At 39.7% G+C, this 16,871-nt stretch overlaps 1 protein-coding gene across 1 annotated transcript; it reads right to left on the reverse strand.

The window, feature by feature from the left end:
• Positions 1–608: 608 nt before the first annotated feature.
• LOC140941971 (uncharacterized) lies at positions 609–3,689 on the reverse strand. Its single transcript, XM_073390972.1, has 3 exons — positions 3,548–3,689; positions 3,412–3,516; positions 609–1,878 (listed from the first exon to the last, which is right to left on the reverse strand). The coding sequence occupies exon 3, from the start codon at positions 1,867–1,869 to the stop codon at positions 1,174–1,176; it is 696 nt and encodes a 231-aa protein (XP_073247073.1). The 5' UTR covers positions 1,870–1,878; positions 3,412–3,516; positions 3,548–3,689; the 3' UTR covers positions 609–1,173.
• Between the last annotated feature and the right edge of the window lie 13,182 nt (positions 3,690–16,871).

The following is a 16,871-nucleotide window of genomic DNA, read 5'->3' on the forward strand; positions in this document are numbered from 1 at the left end:
ATTTTATAATTTTTTTCTCCTAAGCAGGGTCAGCGTTTCAAACCTTCAGCGGCTCATCTATACCCACAGGGAAAAGGGAATGGAGGTGGGGGGGGGGGGGGGGGGGGCGCAAGTACAGGGCCCAGTTGTTCGAACGCCGGTTAGCGCTAACCCAGGGTTTAATTTTAACCCGGGTTTCTTTTTCTTTCTATTAAAAGCACTCTATCGGATAATTGTATCTATTGTTTTAAGAGTATCCAATCATCAAATTGAAGGCAAAGTGAATACAAGCTCTCATATCTGAGTTCAAATTTCGCACTGACCCCAGGTTATCTTAACCCAGCTTCGAACAACCCGGCCCAGGGCTATAGCGAGGGAATAGGGATTCTGAAATCAGGGACATTTGTGCTTTTGGAATCAGGAATCTGGGAAATTTTCCTTGTAGATTCTTGAATCCTGAGCTGTGGAATCCGGAATATATTTCAAAGAATCCGGATGCCGCTAACGAATGGCATATAGAATCCAAGTTCCACTGGCAGCGATTCCAGAATCCAGTACCTAGAATCCGGAATCTTTGGCTTGGAATCCAGAATCCAGAACTGTCAGGCTGGATTACCTTACATGGTGCCACACTTCTGTTATAGTTTTGTACAATTCTTAGGGGTAAACCCAATGGCTTGCAATTGAGACTCCTAGTTATCGACCATTTATGATTTAAAACTACAAAGTGTTAAAAACACAAGCACGGGTAATCATAGCTGGAGTTTTTATTCAACAAAAACTTCAAGTGTCAATGCCATTCCTATATACACTATTTTACCGCGTAATATAATTTTTTGGTAATAATTATAATTTCACTCCTCGTTACAGAGAGGTTAAAATAACAACTGTCAGCTGCAAGCAAGAATCCATAATTCTAAAACAGCTTCTCTTTAAAACGCGTTTGATCAGGTCCGTATCAGGCCAGCCGGCCCTCTCATTACGAAGAAGAAATCATTTTTGGTAAGCTTAAACTTCGCTAAATCCATTATTTAAATGATAATGCTCAATTTTTCTTGAAGCATTTTTCACGCCTTGTTAGGCAAAGTTTGCTTTTTCTTTTGTTCTCCAAGATCTCCATAACTAAGCTGACTCGTCACCATCCTTCTTGTGTTTTGACCAGGCAGCGTGGCGACTGGAAAGTAATCGCGGATGTCAATGTACTTTGGAGATGTCCATTGTGTTACACCGAATACTCTCCGGGTTATTGATAGTCCTTAGCTCTCCTGTATTCTGATAAATCTCTTCTTCTCCATCAGTATTTTCGTAGATTGGCTGTTCAGAAAATACTTCCTGGTTGCCGTATATAGGCTCTGATGGTTCTACATCGTTCGATTCTTCTGAGCTGGAATGCAGCCTGTACTCTGGGCTGTAGCCCTCATTGACATATTCAAAAATCTTTTTCTCTGATTTCTGTGGTGTCTTTTCAACGGGGTGTTGCATGTCTAAGTCCTGCGTGCAGCTTTCCGGTTTAAAAGATGGTAAAAAACTACCTGGAGCAGCTGCCAGTCCTACTACCCCTGGAGTTACTAAACACCCACTTGAGATGAGACCTGTTTGCCCAGTCTCTCGCTCCAAACGAGTAACTGTTTCCTCAGGGTCCTGGTACACAGCAGATGGTACTCGGGGTTTAGCTAATGGTTCTCCAGTGTAGCTGTTTCTGCGTCTTCCTTGCTCTTGATCGTTGTTGTTTGCCTTCGCGAGGTGCCGAGTTCCATTTCCAGTGAGTTCTTCTAACCGCTGCCGAATTCGCTTGACTGATACACACAGAAATATTACAATAATACAAAGGAACACGAGGCATCCGCAGGCAACCCCTGCGAGGATCAAGGACAGTTTTTCAAGAGTCATTCCCAGGCCCTGTAGAGAAAAGTATAAACTTAGTTAATGTATTACTAACTTGAGCAGACCAGTAGGCCCTGGTACCCGCCGCATTGAGTTAATGAAGATAGCGGTACGCAGGAATCAAACCTACTGCAAGGTCCTCTACGCCAAAACGGGATTCGGGATTTTAAAGCAAAATGGCCGGGGGCGAGTTCCGGGACCCGTAAATGATGTCGGGATTACGGGATTGAGCGAAAATCTGGGTCTAGATAACGGGATTGAAGAACACTATAGGGACCCTTAATAAATGTCAGACCTCGCGTCTAACTACAGTCGAATCTCCACGAACGACCACCTCTCTACAACAGTCATTTCTTTGGCAGACAATCCATACATTGACTCTTGTTTAAACCTCTCTATAACGGCCACTTTCGTATATCCCCAAAGTGGCTGTTGTGATCTATTGTGGAGAGGTCCAACTGCACGACAATTCAGTGTGGAGTGGAATTGTCAAAAATTATCCAACTGATTGCTACAAATGGCATTTCTGTAACGCTAAATCTCGTTGTACTAAAAGGAAGAGTAGGAAATAACTTTTTCATCAGTCTATCACTGACTTTGTTTACAAAACCCTTTCATTGTGTTTTAGTACCCTCCATTGTCCACCTAAAGACTTCCGGTATCACAAAGCACTGGTTAACCAGCCGTAACCTGCTTGCTGGTTTGGAGCTCAGTAGGAGAAAGATCTTGCCCATTTTAAAGTAAAATGTCTTTTCCTCATTTCTATTGTCTATTTATTCATAATTCAGTTCGCTTTTGGGACAAATTAGTAAATTTTCTGGTAATCTTTATCTGCGGTATATTTCCTTTCATTTAGGGAATCATGAGTATGGCTACAATACGGTCAGCTTTCGAACTGTTGATTAAGTATTTTGCCTCGCGGTCACATTCTATTTGTCCAACTTAACATTCCATCCGCATCGAAAATAGTTTGCAGCTGATCAAATACTAAAAGACGGTAGATTTACTGTACACTCGATCTCAGTAATTCCATTTGTCACCCGGGGTCATGAATTACCGGCAGCCGGCCAAAAAGGACTGAACGGCTGACCAAAATTTTCCTCGATCCTTCATACTCTTTGAAACAGTGAAGCATTTCTTAACGTTTTTTTTTTTCTACTACAAAAGCCGACTCAGTGATATTGTACACTACAGACGTATATAGCTGAAGAAAGCTTTTACATGCAGGTAGTCACTTTTGACGGAATGCTACAAGGAAATACAGTTGAAAATACTTGTGAAATGAGCAACTCAATCGGTTTTTTAGTAGGCAAAAACTTCCGTTCGCTTAAATACTTCATGACAATGAAGTTTACAAACATTGCATTACAAACATTTATTGAAATAAAAAATTACTGTGTACGCTCAACTGCGTTCTTCGCATCATCAAGGTCCGTATCGGTCTATACGGTGGATCGCAAGATAAACAGTCTTGTTTTCAAGAGCCTTAGTGAGTACTAACCAATTTCAATATATATATCGGCATCAAGAAAACATTTTAGTACTTACAGTCACTTTGGTTAAATCCGTCGGGCCAATTACCAGCGACGCTAGGGTAGAGCTCAAGCCCGGCCTTGGCTTAGACTTAAAAACGGGGAACCCTGCGACACCAAGCAACCAAGTCTTTTTAAATCTTCAAGACACTCGCCTGATAGGAAAAAAGATGTTTTCACGATATAGATATAACTGGCGAATACGGATTGACGTAACGTAGACAGGCCGTATTTCTGCTTCTAACAGCAGATCGATCTTTGGTGCCTTGGCGTCTCGTGCAAAAATGAAACTTTCGTCCCTCGAGCGGGATTAACCCTTTGACTTATTTTAAATTCAGTTACGCAAGAATGATAAGTGATTGCTGACGCATTAATTTGCATTGCAAAATTGGTCGAAAGCGACCAGTAATTTTTCATGTTGCAGGAAATATCTTGAAAGACGACTTATTGTTTCATTCTACAGTTTTTCGATCTTCAAAATTATTTTAAATTTCCACAGTTTTAAATTAATATAAAATCTCGCTTTTTCATGATGTTGAACAAAGAATGGCAGATTGTTATTGAATTCTTTGGATTCAAGAGCAAATATTCACAACCGGAACTGGATGGATCTAAATATATCAGCCGGTTACTGAAGCCACTGAGCCAATATCCAACAGAAAATACCTAAATTTATCAGTCAAATACACCACAATTTCTAATGATGCCTTTAAGTTCTTATCTCGGTTTTCCTAGATGTGAAAAATATCAGGCAGCGAAAAAATTCGAAAAAAGGCATTCAAAAGAATGAAGGTTTTCCAATTGTCAGTGACCTCGTGCTGAAACGAGGTTGAAACAACAAAGCTTGTTTTTCAAACATGTTTCGCTGGGGTAGTTGTCAGCAGTCACGTTTATCATCAGCTATTGTTATTCCACTTATCGAATATGAGATTTAGGTTAGGTTGGGCTCTTATATCGTACTTTTTTCAGTCAACTTCTGAGGTAAAGAATATCTGTGACTCACACCTACTTCAGTATTGGACAAAAAGGGACACGTTTATTACAGTAGAGAATTTGCACCTTGATCAGCCTATTCGTGTTTGTTTTTTTTTGTTTTTTTTAATACGAAAATGCGGTTTCTTTGACTGAAATTGTTCCAATTCTTCATTCTTGCTCCTTAAAGGTCTTAAAGAATTGTTCAAAACTTCTACAGTATGGTGGAAATCGGAGTCAATGGACATGAATTCCCTTCAGACGAGACTAAAGAATGTTTATTTTGCAGTCCAAAGCACCTTAGTCTAGCTCAGCATTCACTCGCGATCTTTCAATGCATAATTTAAGGCTGTGACCAACGACATGAAGGTCATAGTCTGTCCCGAATGGTAATGTAACACTCAATATGCTCAACGACTCTCCTTACCTTCGAAGAAAACTTTATCACACTGCTGCTTTACGCCTCATCTGAAAGATTATTCCGTTTTGCCAAACGACCCGTGCTCGCTTTTTCTGCTAGTGACTTCCTTATGAATATTCCGTATCGTTTTTTCCAAGTTCCGTCACGATGAGCCGAAACGTGATATGGATATTAAAGAGTCTTGTACTGTGTGACTTGAGTTGAGCTATGATTTAAGACTACTAATGAGGAAGTATGAAAGCGAAACCTTGACCTCATATTAGCTTGGTTAAAACCCCGGCGTATCAGTAACAATGTGGAAAAAAATCAAATTTCAAAATCAGTTCGATAAAGAAAAAGACGCCTTTAAGTTCTTGTCACATGAACATTTGTTTTCTTTTTTATACGAAATAAAGACAGGATATAACAGGGAAAAATCCCTTGCTTTCCACCAGGAAGTAAAGTACAAAGAATCGGTCAGCTCCCCAAGGGTTTGGGATTTGTGGTTCCTTTGGCATCCTGTTTTGATCAGGTTTCACAAACAATAAACAAGAATTAAAGAGAAGTTTCGTAGTTTCTTGTTTATATCTGCAGATAAGCCTTTCGCTGATTCAGCTCATTCCTAAAACTCTTCTAAAACTTTCGGTTTCTTTGCATAGAGTATCACAGTTTGATGATTTATGTATAGGCCAGGTACAACCTAAGATCAGGCTCTATGACTTTCGCTTTTTAAATAAAATCTCTCTGTCGGGAAAGGCGAAACGACCACGAAAGAGAAAGTGTATGGAGGCTGCTAAAATTGGGCCTGATCTCGAATGAGGCCAAGTTAGCCAAACTAGAGCAGTAGTTCAAACCTGCCTGCAGGAAGAAATTCATCGACGTACTCCGTTACTCAGCTCGAATCAGGAGCCCATTACCCTGATCGAATACATTCAACATCCCACGATTCAGCCGCACGGATGATAGCCTGTGTAGTAAGCGTTCGGCCAATCGAGCTTTTGCTCTCGCGCGTTCCAACTTTCTCGATGAACTCTCGCGGAAACGCTTTCCACGCAGGCTACACGGATGACCATTTTTGTTCTTGGTCCGTTGAGATTTAACATGTACTTACAATTCCTTCGTAAGTCATTCAAAACGCATAATAAGCAATTGGCTGTCAGAATCTTGGAGAATTTTTCAACATCAGACATGTTATAAATGATAAAGAAAACTCTAGCTTGCCAAAATTGTTTTGAGTGAAACGATAATACAGTTGCGTGATCTTTATGCATGATAGGACCTCTGGTTTACACAGCGGGGTGTCCGGCCAATATTCGTCCAAAACCCCCGCCTTCCTTACATGCATATCGAGGATCAGGTCCTATCACGTTTCAATCGAGTGTTTAAAGTTTGTATCCGGGATACCCACGAAGGGGTATTATTCCGGCATGATATTAACCCAAGAGCCCCGCAGGATACATCCCCATCTCCAAACTCCACTGATATGCATACGAAGTGTTTTGAGTTACAGATGGATTAGCCTGCGAAAACATCCGTTTCTCCTCGCTCCTCGTCGTTGGGGACGTTTCGCGCGGAGGAACGTCACGTTCCTCCACGTGAAACGTCCCCAGCGACGAAGAGCGAGGATAAACGGATGTTTTCGCAGGCTACAGATGGATCCACTAACGTCCACAATAAAAGCGTTTATATTTCCACTACTAGAGCCGTACGAGAAACTATTACCACACCCCTACGAAACCTCCCAACACAGTAACACAAGATGTTTTATTTGAACCAAAAGACTTATTAACAGCTTCAAGTCAATCAGGAAATCAGTTCACGTTGCTTGTTTTTTTGGTATTTTGCTATTATATTTCAAGTGAAAGTCACCTTGACCTACTGGTAGCAAGGTAATAGGAGGCGGCCAAATTAATCTCTGGTTCGTATGGAGAACCCGTTATAACTAGGGGCAAAATTTTAGTTTTAGACAAGTTGAAGAATAACTGAAAAATCTGACTCCTATGACGGTTCCTCTCCATTTTTTTTAGCAGTTCTTACAGGCGGACAAAACTCATGAAAACTTAATTTAATTTCACATTAAAGGTCACTACCTACAAAAACCACCTAGCAGCCAAAAGAATGACTGGACGAAAAGAAAGAAAGTACTGCCTATGAGCTGTTGCGTTTCAGGGAGGTTTTTAGTACATACTAAAACGATTTTACTGCCAACAGCATCCCAAATCCCCGTACGCTTGGGATCCAAAGCCAGCTTAGTTTCCCATGATCAATTTATACTTTTTGTTTAACTATTCTGCTACATACTTACTAGGATAGATTCACTTTTTGCCGCGTAATAGACAATATAAAATACCAAAGTATTTCTCACCAGCTTTTCTAAAGGCGATGTTACATGGAACGATTCAACAACGACTTTTTTTTGCGCAACACAGCGCTGCAATGTTGGGACAATGTCGCAACCATTCGAAACAATGTCGCAACAATCTTGAAGTGTGTTGCGTTAAAAATCGTCGTTGCAAATCGCCCGTGTAACATCACCTTAAGGTAGAGCAACAGTATTTTATTGAAAGTGTTACACCTTTTCGTGCGCAAACAGTATGCCGCTAGATCTAGCAAAATGAAACAGGCATTGACAATACCGGCGACGTTTCATTCACCATCAGGAAAGTTCTCCGGGCAGTTGACCTTGCTAATATAATTGTGAAGGCTAAATAACATGCGGTCCAGTACAATGTGAAGTGAAAGCGTAGTAAATACTGATAGTGATACGGTGCGGTAATCAGTTATGAAGAGAATATAAGAGTTCGTGCGGTGACTAAGGGATATCTATTACGAGCTTGCGTGTATCGGCCGAAAATGATTCATACCATAGGAAAGACTTTAAAGAACGCGCCGTTATATTATCAGGAGTGTCAGTGTATAAGCTAGTTTTAGCGTTAAATGCTGTCAAAAAGTGAGCGAAGTATTTTGGTTGACTCTTGAGAATCCTGCATGTCCTGGAATGATTAAAGGACTTATAGAGCTATATGTTGGTAGAATTCTATCACTGAGAATCACTTATTTCAACAGACTCAATATTAAAATATAAGATTCAATATACACAAGATAAGCCCGCGGTCCTTCAGGTGCCAGTTGAAAGCGTCAGTTGTCAAGACTCAAGAACCGTCAGTTTAAGTAGATAGTTGTAGTTATCCGTATAGAAGAACTGTAAAACGAAAGCTAACGAAAACTGCCAGGATTCAAGTGGTAATGTATATTTTAAAAGTGACGAGATTGCGTGACAGGGGATTTGGCCAATTAGGGTACCATGGGTATGAACGTATACAGTCGACTCCCGATAACTCGAACCTTCAAGGGAAATCGAGAAAAGGTTCGAGTTATCGGGAGCTCGAGTTAGCGGGAGTTCGAAGAAAATAGCCGAGAGTAAGGTAAAAAACGGTTTTTACTGCACAGGCCGAAACATTTTAATCACATTTAATTGTAGAAATATCAAGTGAAAATTAAAAGATACGTTAATTTAAGATTATAAATCAGAACATAACGTAACAAAACATAGCCTAAATAGAGCATGCGTTTACTGTTTTGAGAAGAAAAGCTGCTTCACGTTAGCCTGTGACAATCAACATCAGCCTCCACTAGTAAACTATGTCCTATACAACACGTTAATAGGAAATCCAAAGTTCAATGTTTCGGACGCCCGTAGACGGCTTTTTTCCCGACTTTTTAAGGGCGCAAAACATGGTTCGAGCTATCAAGGGTAAAATTATATAGAAAATGACCTGAGGGGAAACGAAAATTGGTTCGAGTTAGCGGGAGTTCGAGTTATCGAAGGTTTGAGTTAACGAGGGTAAAATTACAGTGAATGTATGACAGAAATCCAGGGGAAATCGATTTTGGTTCGAGTTAGCGCGAGGTTCGAGTTAGCGGGGGTTCGAGTTATCGGGAGTCGACTTTACTTCCTTCAACCGACTCACGTGACGAAATAACGCTACTGAGCTAAAGCAGTCATTTCCTGTGCTTCTCTTTTATGGTGACATACAGGGTAGATTCTCTAACCTTTTTAAGTCTGTAGATAAAATCCAGAAGTGTGACCACTGAAATGAATGCTACTAGTAAGAAGTACTTTGCTGCATTTTATTGGATCAGAGCAATGCTAAACTTTTTAAGTTAGTGGCTGAAGCTCGTTTGTAAACAGTGACCACTCGATCGTCTATGTTAACGGGACCAGAAGCATATAACCCTCCATACCCTTCTGAAAGGGACTGAATAATACATTCAGTGTGTGGTGAGTGCTGGTTTTCCTGTAGCTAACTGAATTTTTCTCAGGATTTATCATTTTTCATTTTTTGTCTGTAAATTAAATTTAGCAAATCATATATAAATCGAAAATGACGCCAAAGCTGTCCAAACTCTAGTGGAGCCAGGAGCCGTAGGCGAGCAGTTTTACTGCATATTTTTTTAACATTTTGACAGAAGACCATGGAAAATTGTTGTCGATTGGTTTTTTATAATAACATTTACAGTTTTTAAGCATATTTCCTTTGAAATTTTCTGCGAAAATTGCGCGAAAGAGAAAACGAAAACAACAAATTGCGCCACCATAAAGTCATTTCCATGGTCTGTTACTCTGTTTTATCATCAGCTATAGCCCTCGGCCAATCAGTGCGCGACAAATCGCTCAGTTACAGAAAAACTGTGCAATAAGCGTAGAAATTCGCGCGTGCTCATTGGTCGAGAGCAATATAGCGTTTCCACTCACGTGGCCAGCATGTATGGAAATTTATTGGAACCAAAGAAAGTGTTTACATACGAAAAGAGTTCAACACCCACAGGATTGGTTTGGAACACTAACATGGCCGCCGTTGTATTGTTTTAGAACACCAATCAGTGGCGGCCGTGACGTCATGTGTAAACGCTTAATTGTTCATTAAAACAAAAAGTAATGAAAAATACAATAATCATTACAATCAAACCTTTCATTCCCCCAGGCCGCATATGTACGAATGCTAGTGAGGCTGAGAAAATGACTTAAACTAACGATTTCTATGAAACAAAAGGGTTAAAAAATCCCGCCTTCTGGATTGGCAGTAGGGAACCAGTCAGTGGCTAATTTACAAGCGTGGCGGAGGAGTTGAACTCATGACAAACCCAGCAAGAGATCGGGCTCGAACTGGGGGCCTCCCTAATGCAGCGCACCCTTTAAAGTACATAAGTAATACTTTAAGACAAAGTGACATATCCTAATTCGGCTTTGTAGTTCTTATTCGTTATCAGCGTTATGCCGGTATAAGAAGTCATTTTTTATTATTATTTTGTATTTTGTATGAGTTTGATTGTATTATTCATCTATATTTTCAGTGGGTTTATGCACCGTTGTTGTCAAATCCTTCGTTGATTTTGTCTACGACATCACTTCCTGTAATAGTAACCTCTCCTGAATCAGTTTGTTGAGTTGGCATTCCTTCAGAGTTAACAACTTGTTCTAACAACACAGACTGTGGACGACGTAACATTGTGATCGTTTCTCCCGCCCGTGGTATCGGTGGCAAAGACAAGAATGTGGACTCATCGATTTTAACGTTAGTAACATCATCGATGACCTGTTCCATTCGCTTTATCTTTGCAAATAGATGAAACATAGAAATCCAGAGGAAAAGATTGGATAAGCACCCTACCCCTGACAGGACTATAGCAACAATAACAAGCACGTCAACCATGCGTGGAGCTCCGCTGTTAGGCTGTCAGTTCCTATCTGTATGGAACGAATAATACACGAACATTAAAGTACCAGAGATGATAGCTATCGCTCTACAACTATCTTACATATATGTGGAAGAGAGCAAATCACAGTTACCTTGTTCATAGACCAAAGAGACGCCGAGAACTCAATATTGCAAATTGACTGGAAAGTTCGACAAACGTGGCCAAGATCGATCGAGCCTTGACAAGTTTGAAGTCAACGCCAGTTAAAGGCAGGAAGTATCTAAATTTTTCTTTTGAATTCAAGCCACACCAAGTTGCCTGTTTTCTTAACAATTTTGCAGATCTGAAATTGAAAATATATATTTACTTGATTTAATTATCGTCGTTCAAAGGTTTGTCTGTTTAGCATGCAAATTTAACAACTTCATCTTATGGCATCTGAACGTCAAATGTGAACTGCCGGTTCGCTACTGTAATTGAGAACTTTTATTGACTTCGTAAAAAAATTCGGCATCCTCTTACCTTATAATTGAACCAACATGAATGGTTGTCCCTGAATCTTGGAATCCTCTATAACAAAACTGACTTTCGCCTGAGGGACAGCATGCCTGAATGATCATGCGCACAAATTAAGCAATTTACAAACAAAAACAAATAATGTTCACCATATTTAACTTTTCAGTTTCGTTTAAGGTTTACTAGGTAGTTTTTTCAGGTACGTAACTTATTGTGTAGGTGATCTGGATATCAATCCGTTATAGCTAGAATGAGCCAATTACATTTGATATCCTGAACTTTAACTAGACGAATCAATCGGAGCGACATGACATCAAAACTCGACTTCTGACTCCCGAAGAACCTTACTTTATCAGAGTGCGTATAATTTACTTTACATAGTCTCAGCCGTGAGCACGCTACAATTTCATGAAAGTGAAAACCAAAGTTGATTTAAATATATTCTAGATCAATTTAATCAGCAAAGCCGGTAGGGCGTGGTGGGGACAGGATGAGGTCCTCCGCCCCCTTTCCTTTAATACATGATTCGTTCACAGCTACCGTATTTATTCGATTAAACACCGCGAGGTTTATTAATTTTTTTTAGCGAGTCCTATGCGGCGTTTTTTAAGGGTGGCGCTTGTCCAAGGGCGGTGGTTATTTCAAAATCACAGTTTTTAAATAGCTGACAACAATAACGATAACTCTTGTTGCCTAGATGGTGTAGATTACCATTTTGTAATGGGTAATTTTGCTCAGTTCCATCTGAGGCGTTTAATCGAGTAAATTCGGTACCCTAACCCTAAACATAAAGACCTTACGGTAGCACCACGGCGACGCCGTCACTGAAAAACTGCAATCGATCGGGTCCTTCAACCTTCTTTCCGCTATTACAGGCAGCTCCGCCAGTTACTTAAAAGTAGGGAAATAAGGCTGGACGTAGCTGATCTGAGGAGACCGCTTCCGAGCTCAGATAGATGGATTAAAATTTATCGTCTCGTCGGTTTTCGTTCTTGTAAAAACTAAAAATTTGGTTCACGTCGTAGTTGAGCAAGGACGGAAAAAAGATTTAAAGAAATGCGGGAGAGCGTAAAGTGTTGTTTTTCTCACTTAACCATTATTAAAAAAAAAAGACATATTCAGTACTTCCAGTATAAACGTCTGGATCTGGTCAAATTTAGCCTAATTCAAGCCAGTTTGCATGAATCCATGTTCAGATTTATCTATCCTACAAAAAATCCTTCATCGATACAGGTCCTAATTTTTAACCTCTTCAGTTGTTTGCACTTTCTCAAATCAAAACTAGCAAGAGGCTTTCTTCAATTTCAAGATCGATTAACTTTACCTTGCCAACCAAAAAAAATCAAGGCAAGCGGAGTTCCAACTCTCAAAATAGAGGGTCCCCAGTAAGTTTTCCGGGTCCGGGATTTCCCTTATTTCAAGCTCGGGATTCGGGATTTAAAACAAGATCGGAAGAGATTCGGAATTGAAAGTATGGCGCGAGTTAGAATGCTCAAAGGCCTCGGGATTACGGGATTGAAGAAACCTACATACATACATACATGCATACATATTGCAGACCCTCAGAATAATGCAAGTTAAATAAATAATAATAAATAAGCGTCTTTATTCATAGTTGAGTAGTCCTAACATACGTATAGAGTAAACAATTAAAAAGACACCTATAATAAAAGATCTCTTAAAGCGTTCTGTTTTAGCAGCAGGTAAAATAAAATCATGTCCTCTGTTTCGCAAAGTTGAGAGGGAAGTTCTTAGAATCACTGATCATTCACTGTTTTCAAATCCTTCGTTCTTCTGTTCATCTATCAATGTAATATTAAAATGTCTTGGTTCCCATAGTTGAGATGTACCTTCAGTGATAACGAACTGTTCTGGTAACTCAGGATGTGGTTCGCGGCAAAGCATAGTGACGGTTTCTCCTGGCCTGGGTGTCGGAGGTAGCCGCATCAAAGATTCCACTTTGTTTCTCTCTACGATTTTCATCTTAGCAAGATGATCAACTGCTTGCTGTATTCGTCTCAGTTTGACAGAAAAATGGAAGACGGAAATAAAGATGAACACTTGACAGACGCCCACCACCCCTGACAGGGCTAAAGCTACAATAGTAAGGACTTCGTAAGTCATGGTTGAAGATGCAGGACTTTTGTGCTGTAAACAAAACGACGAAAAAACGATGAACTTGTGATAACGAAAACTGAATGTCGTGATTATACCAAGTTAACTGAGTGAAGACTAAATGAAAGACTGTTAACCTTTTGTTTGTCTCAAAACAAGTTAGATGAAACGTGTTACCACAATTAGCACAGTTCTTTGAATTACAAATCTTGTTTTGCATCACGGCACTTCCTGAATGAAATTTGCATTTTGAAATCCACACGCTCATTTTGGGTCTTTCACCTTATGTGACATGCAATTTCAAAGGTTTGTTTACAAATGAGATTACTCCCGAGGCATCCATGAGTTCTAAAAAAGTTTTCAGTGACATTTGACAACTGGTTGATTGCAGAGATGACAAGGAATTGTCTTGTAAATGCCGTCTGAAAAAATTGCCTTCATTAGTCCCCTACCTTACTTATCCATTAACAAGCCGACAATAAAAGAGTTCCTCCCTTCTTCAAAAGATGATATCTTGCGTGTCTCCTTACATTTCAGTGAACTGTCGCAAAACGTTGAATCTGTCCATGCCGGTGACTAAATCGTGCGTGGTATGTAACGCATAACCGATTTCTGAATTCATTACAAGTCTCATGACGAGGAACACAGTCACTGTTTACACTTTCGGGCTCTTGAGTATTTTACAACAACTGATAGAATCCTCGCGCGCTGATTGGTCGAGAGCTATGGTCTATAAGAGTTTATAAATAAACTAAGATATTACGCGCGTTCTGATTGGTTAATAAACTATGGTTTATTGTGCCGGTAAACTCATAGAAAGTGTATGTGGTCTATTATAATAATAATAATAATAATGACTTTATTAACGAGTCAAACAAAAATCTAGCAGAGGGGATTCCCCACTGCTAATACGGGTCACCTAACTTTCTAAAATACAATCTAAAAATACAAAACGAATCATAGAGTCGAAACTAGAATCTACTAAGAGTTAGAATTAAAGCTACTGATGATAACTCACGAACATACATACTACAAAAACTTCATTTATACTTATCAAAATTCTAAAATCTTGTAATTAAAATCGTAATTAAGAAAAGCTAAAATTACGAATTGCAAAGGTAGCAGGCCCTACATCCATCTAAAATGTTACTTAAATCAAGACTGCGTATCCGGGTCTTAAACTGCTTAAGACTGGCAGCTGATCTGTCCTTGCTTGGTATCTTGCTCGGACAGATCAGCTGCCAGTCTTAAGCAGTTTATCTGTCCGAGCAAGATACCAAGCAAGGACAGATCAGCTGCCAAGGACAGATCAGCTGCCAAGGACAGATCAGCTTAGCAGTCTGCCGGTCTATTGCTTAAATAGACCATGGACATGACGTAACATGTCACGCAGTGCAGGTTGTTTTGTTTTGGGTTTTTCGTTAAAAAAAAAAACAATTGTTATTGTAAAAAACAAATCGAACACAATTTTCCATGATCTACACTCTTATAGACCATAGAAATGACGCCAAAAAATGGTTTAAATTTTGCGGTTAAGACACTCGCCTGCGACGGCTCGTGGTTCCTCTTAAGTTTTGAACATTTTATGACGTCATTTCTATGATCTGTAAGAGCGTAGACCATGGAAAATTGTGGTCGAATGTATTGTGCGACCATTTACACGTGACCATCGAGGGAGACAATAATTAAACTGCGCTAGGAATCCAAGCCATTTTTCATTTTTAAAGCAGCCTGAGAAAACGTACCTATGTCGGATGTTTCTGTGAAAGTATCGGAAAAGCTAGTAATATGACAGAACAATCGAGCACGAGCGAGGGCTTAGTTGTGACCAATTTGACTTTTTTTTTTCACAAGCGTGAAGCTAATTGAATTCAACTACACCAATTAGCAAGGAAAATTGAGTGATTCAAGCTGACTTGTTATAGTCGATTCCATTTTTCATAACAGATGCAATCGATGGTTTTAAGGACAGGGTAGAAAATGAAACAAAACTTAAAGAAATAGGAGGTTAAAACACTGGGTAAGACGAAATACAAGAGGGGAGAGAGGCCTAATGAAAGAAAAGCGGGCGTGATCACATGCGATCGCTCGAGGGGCAGTGATCCTCGACTCCTTCAAGCGCACGGGTATCGCTACCTTCTTATACCCCACCCTAGCTACCCGCTTCGCTTTTGTCAAAAATTACCTGGAGCGGAAGCTCCTGTAAAAAGTTAGTTTTTGTTTAAAGACCATCCTCGGAGACCCAGTAGCAGATGGTGTGGCCGAGGGTAAGTGTAAACGAGCGGGAAAAAAAACTACACGTCTATTATTGGGGCTTTTAGTATTGACTTAAAGGGGTTCTTCTTCAGTACTGCAAAAGGCGTCGACTTGGCGATGAACATCATAGGTTCTCGAGTTAAAAGTGTTTTCGGTTCGATTCGTTACAGGCTCCACTGTAAATACGAATCACTAAACTCGATGGTAACGCTAATTAACATCTTCCATAAAGTGTGAAATTAGGAAGTTTCACACACGGTAATTTTCAAGGAGTTATAATAACAATTAAGGCTTAACAATTAAAAAGATATGAATGTTTTGTTTTGTCTTGTTAATATTTCAGCGACTTGTGCAGAGGTTCGTGGACGTTGTGTTAGTATGGATTCAGCATATGGTCTTTGTAGATATGATTACTGTCCTGCTTTCACTTGTCCTGTTGGTAAAGTGTGCTGGTAAGCGAGTGTAATACAATAGAACATTTAGCCTGCTCTAGGCGTTCAGAGAGTAGGAAGGATGGCAAAAAATTGACGACGGAAAAATAGGGCGGAAAGGGTTCCCTTGCTCTCGACCCAGTCGCTTCAGCTCGAAGATATTAGCTCGCTAGCTACTCTAAAATTCGAGTGAAAATAAAGTTTATGTTATGTTGTTGAACTGCCCTCCGCCGTATCGACTTTCGGGCGAATGAACCTGTCAAAGTATTAAAATCATAAAGCTCCGTAGCGGTACGGGCCACAGTTTAATAGTGTATGCTCTTGGTAAAAACGTCTTTGTTTTCAGGACGTTGTTTTCAGGACTCACCCGGCTCGAAAATGATATCTGTGCCCCCAAATTTATTGAAATGATGGCCATGACAGAATGATAAAATTACTGATAAAATAAACGCTTACGTAACCAGTAAATGAAAACGGTCAGGACTAAACTGTAACAAGAGAAAATCATTTTTCTTGGTTGTAACCTCAGCAAACTTAGTATTTTTAAAAAAAAACATTATAATTAAAACAATGTAAAGGGAAAATGAATAAAGTTTAAGTCATTTAAATGTGATTCTTTTGTCTTCACCCTTCCATCATTGCCTAAAATGGAGGCAAATATATAAGAAAGAAAAAACAAAAGAAAAGGAAAATAATGGTTTGTATGAATGGGTCACTGATTTCTGGAAGGCGAAACGCAGGTTTGCTTGTAGGCGCATATGATATGAAAAGTAGACAGCTTAAATTTTGACCAAATATCCAAATTTCATTTTGCGAAATTTTGAAAAACAAATAGCACAATGTGGAAGTACAGGAAGAGAGCTTTCATTTGAATGGTCACATCATAGGATTTCGTCCGCGGACTCAGAAGTTAGAGTGGCCTAAAATAAAACTCCATCAAGCACTCTGGAAGTGAAAGGGTTAAACTAAGCAAGGATTTGAAGACGCATAATAAACCATTCATGCAGCTATACCTGGGATTAATTTAACGAAACTTTTACAAGTATTGCGTACAAGGGTAGCCATTGTTTTACATTCTGAAAACAA

This window comes from Porites lutea, chromosome 1 (assembly GCF_958299795.1).
Source record: "Porites lutea chromosome 1, jaPorLute2.1, whole genome shotgun sequence".
In the NCBI taxonomy this organism is placed as follows: domain Eukaryota; kingdom Metazoa; phylum Cnidaria; class Anthozoa; order Scleractinia; family Poritidae; genus Porites; species Porites lutea.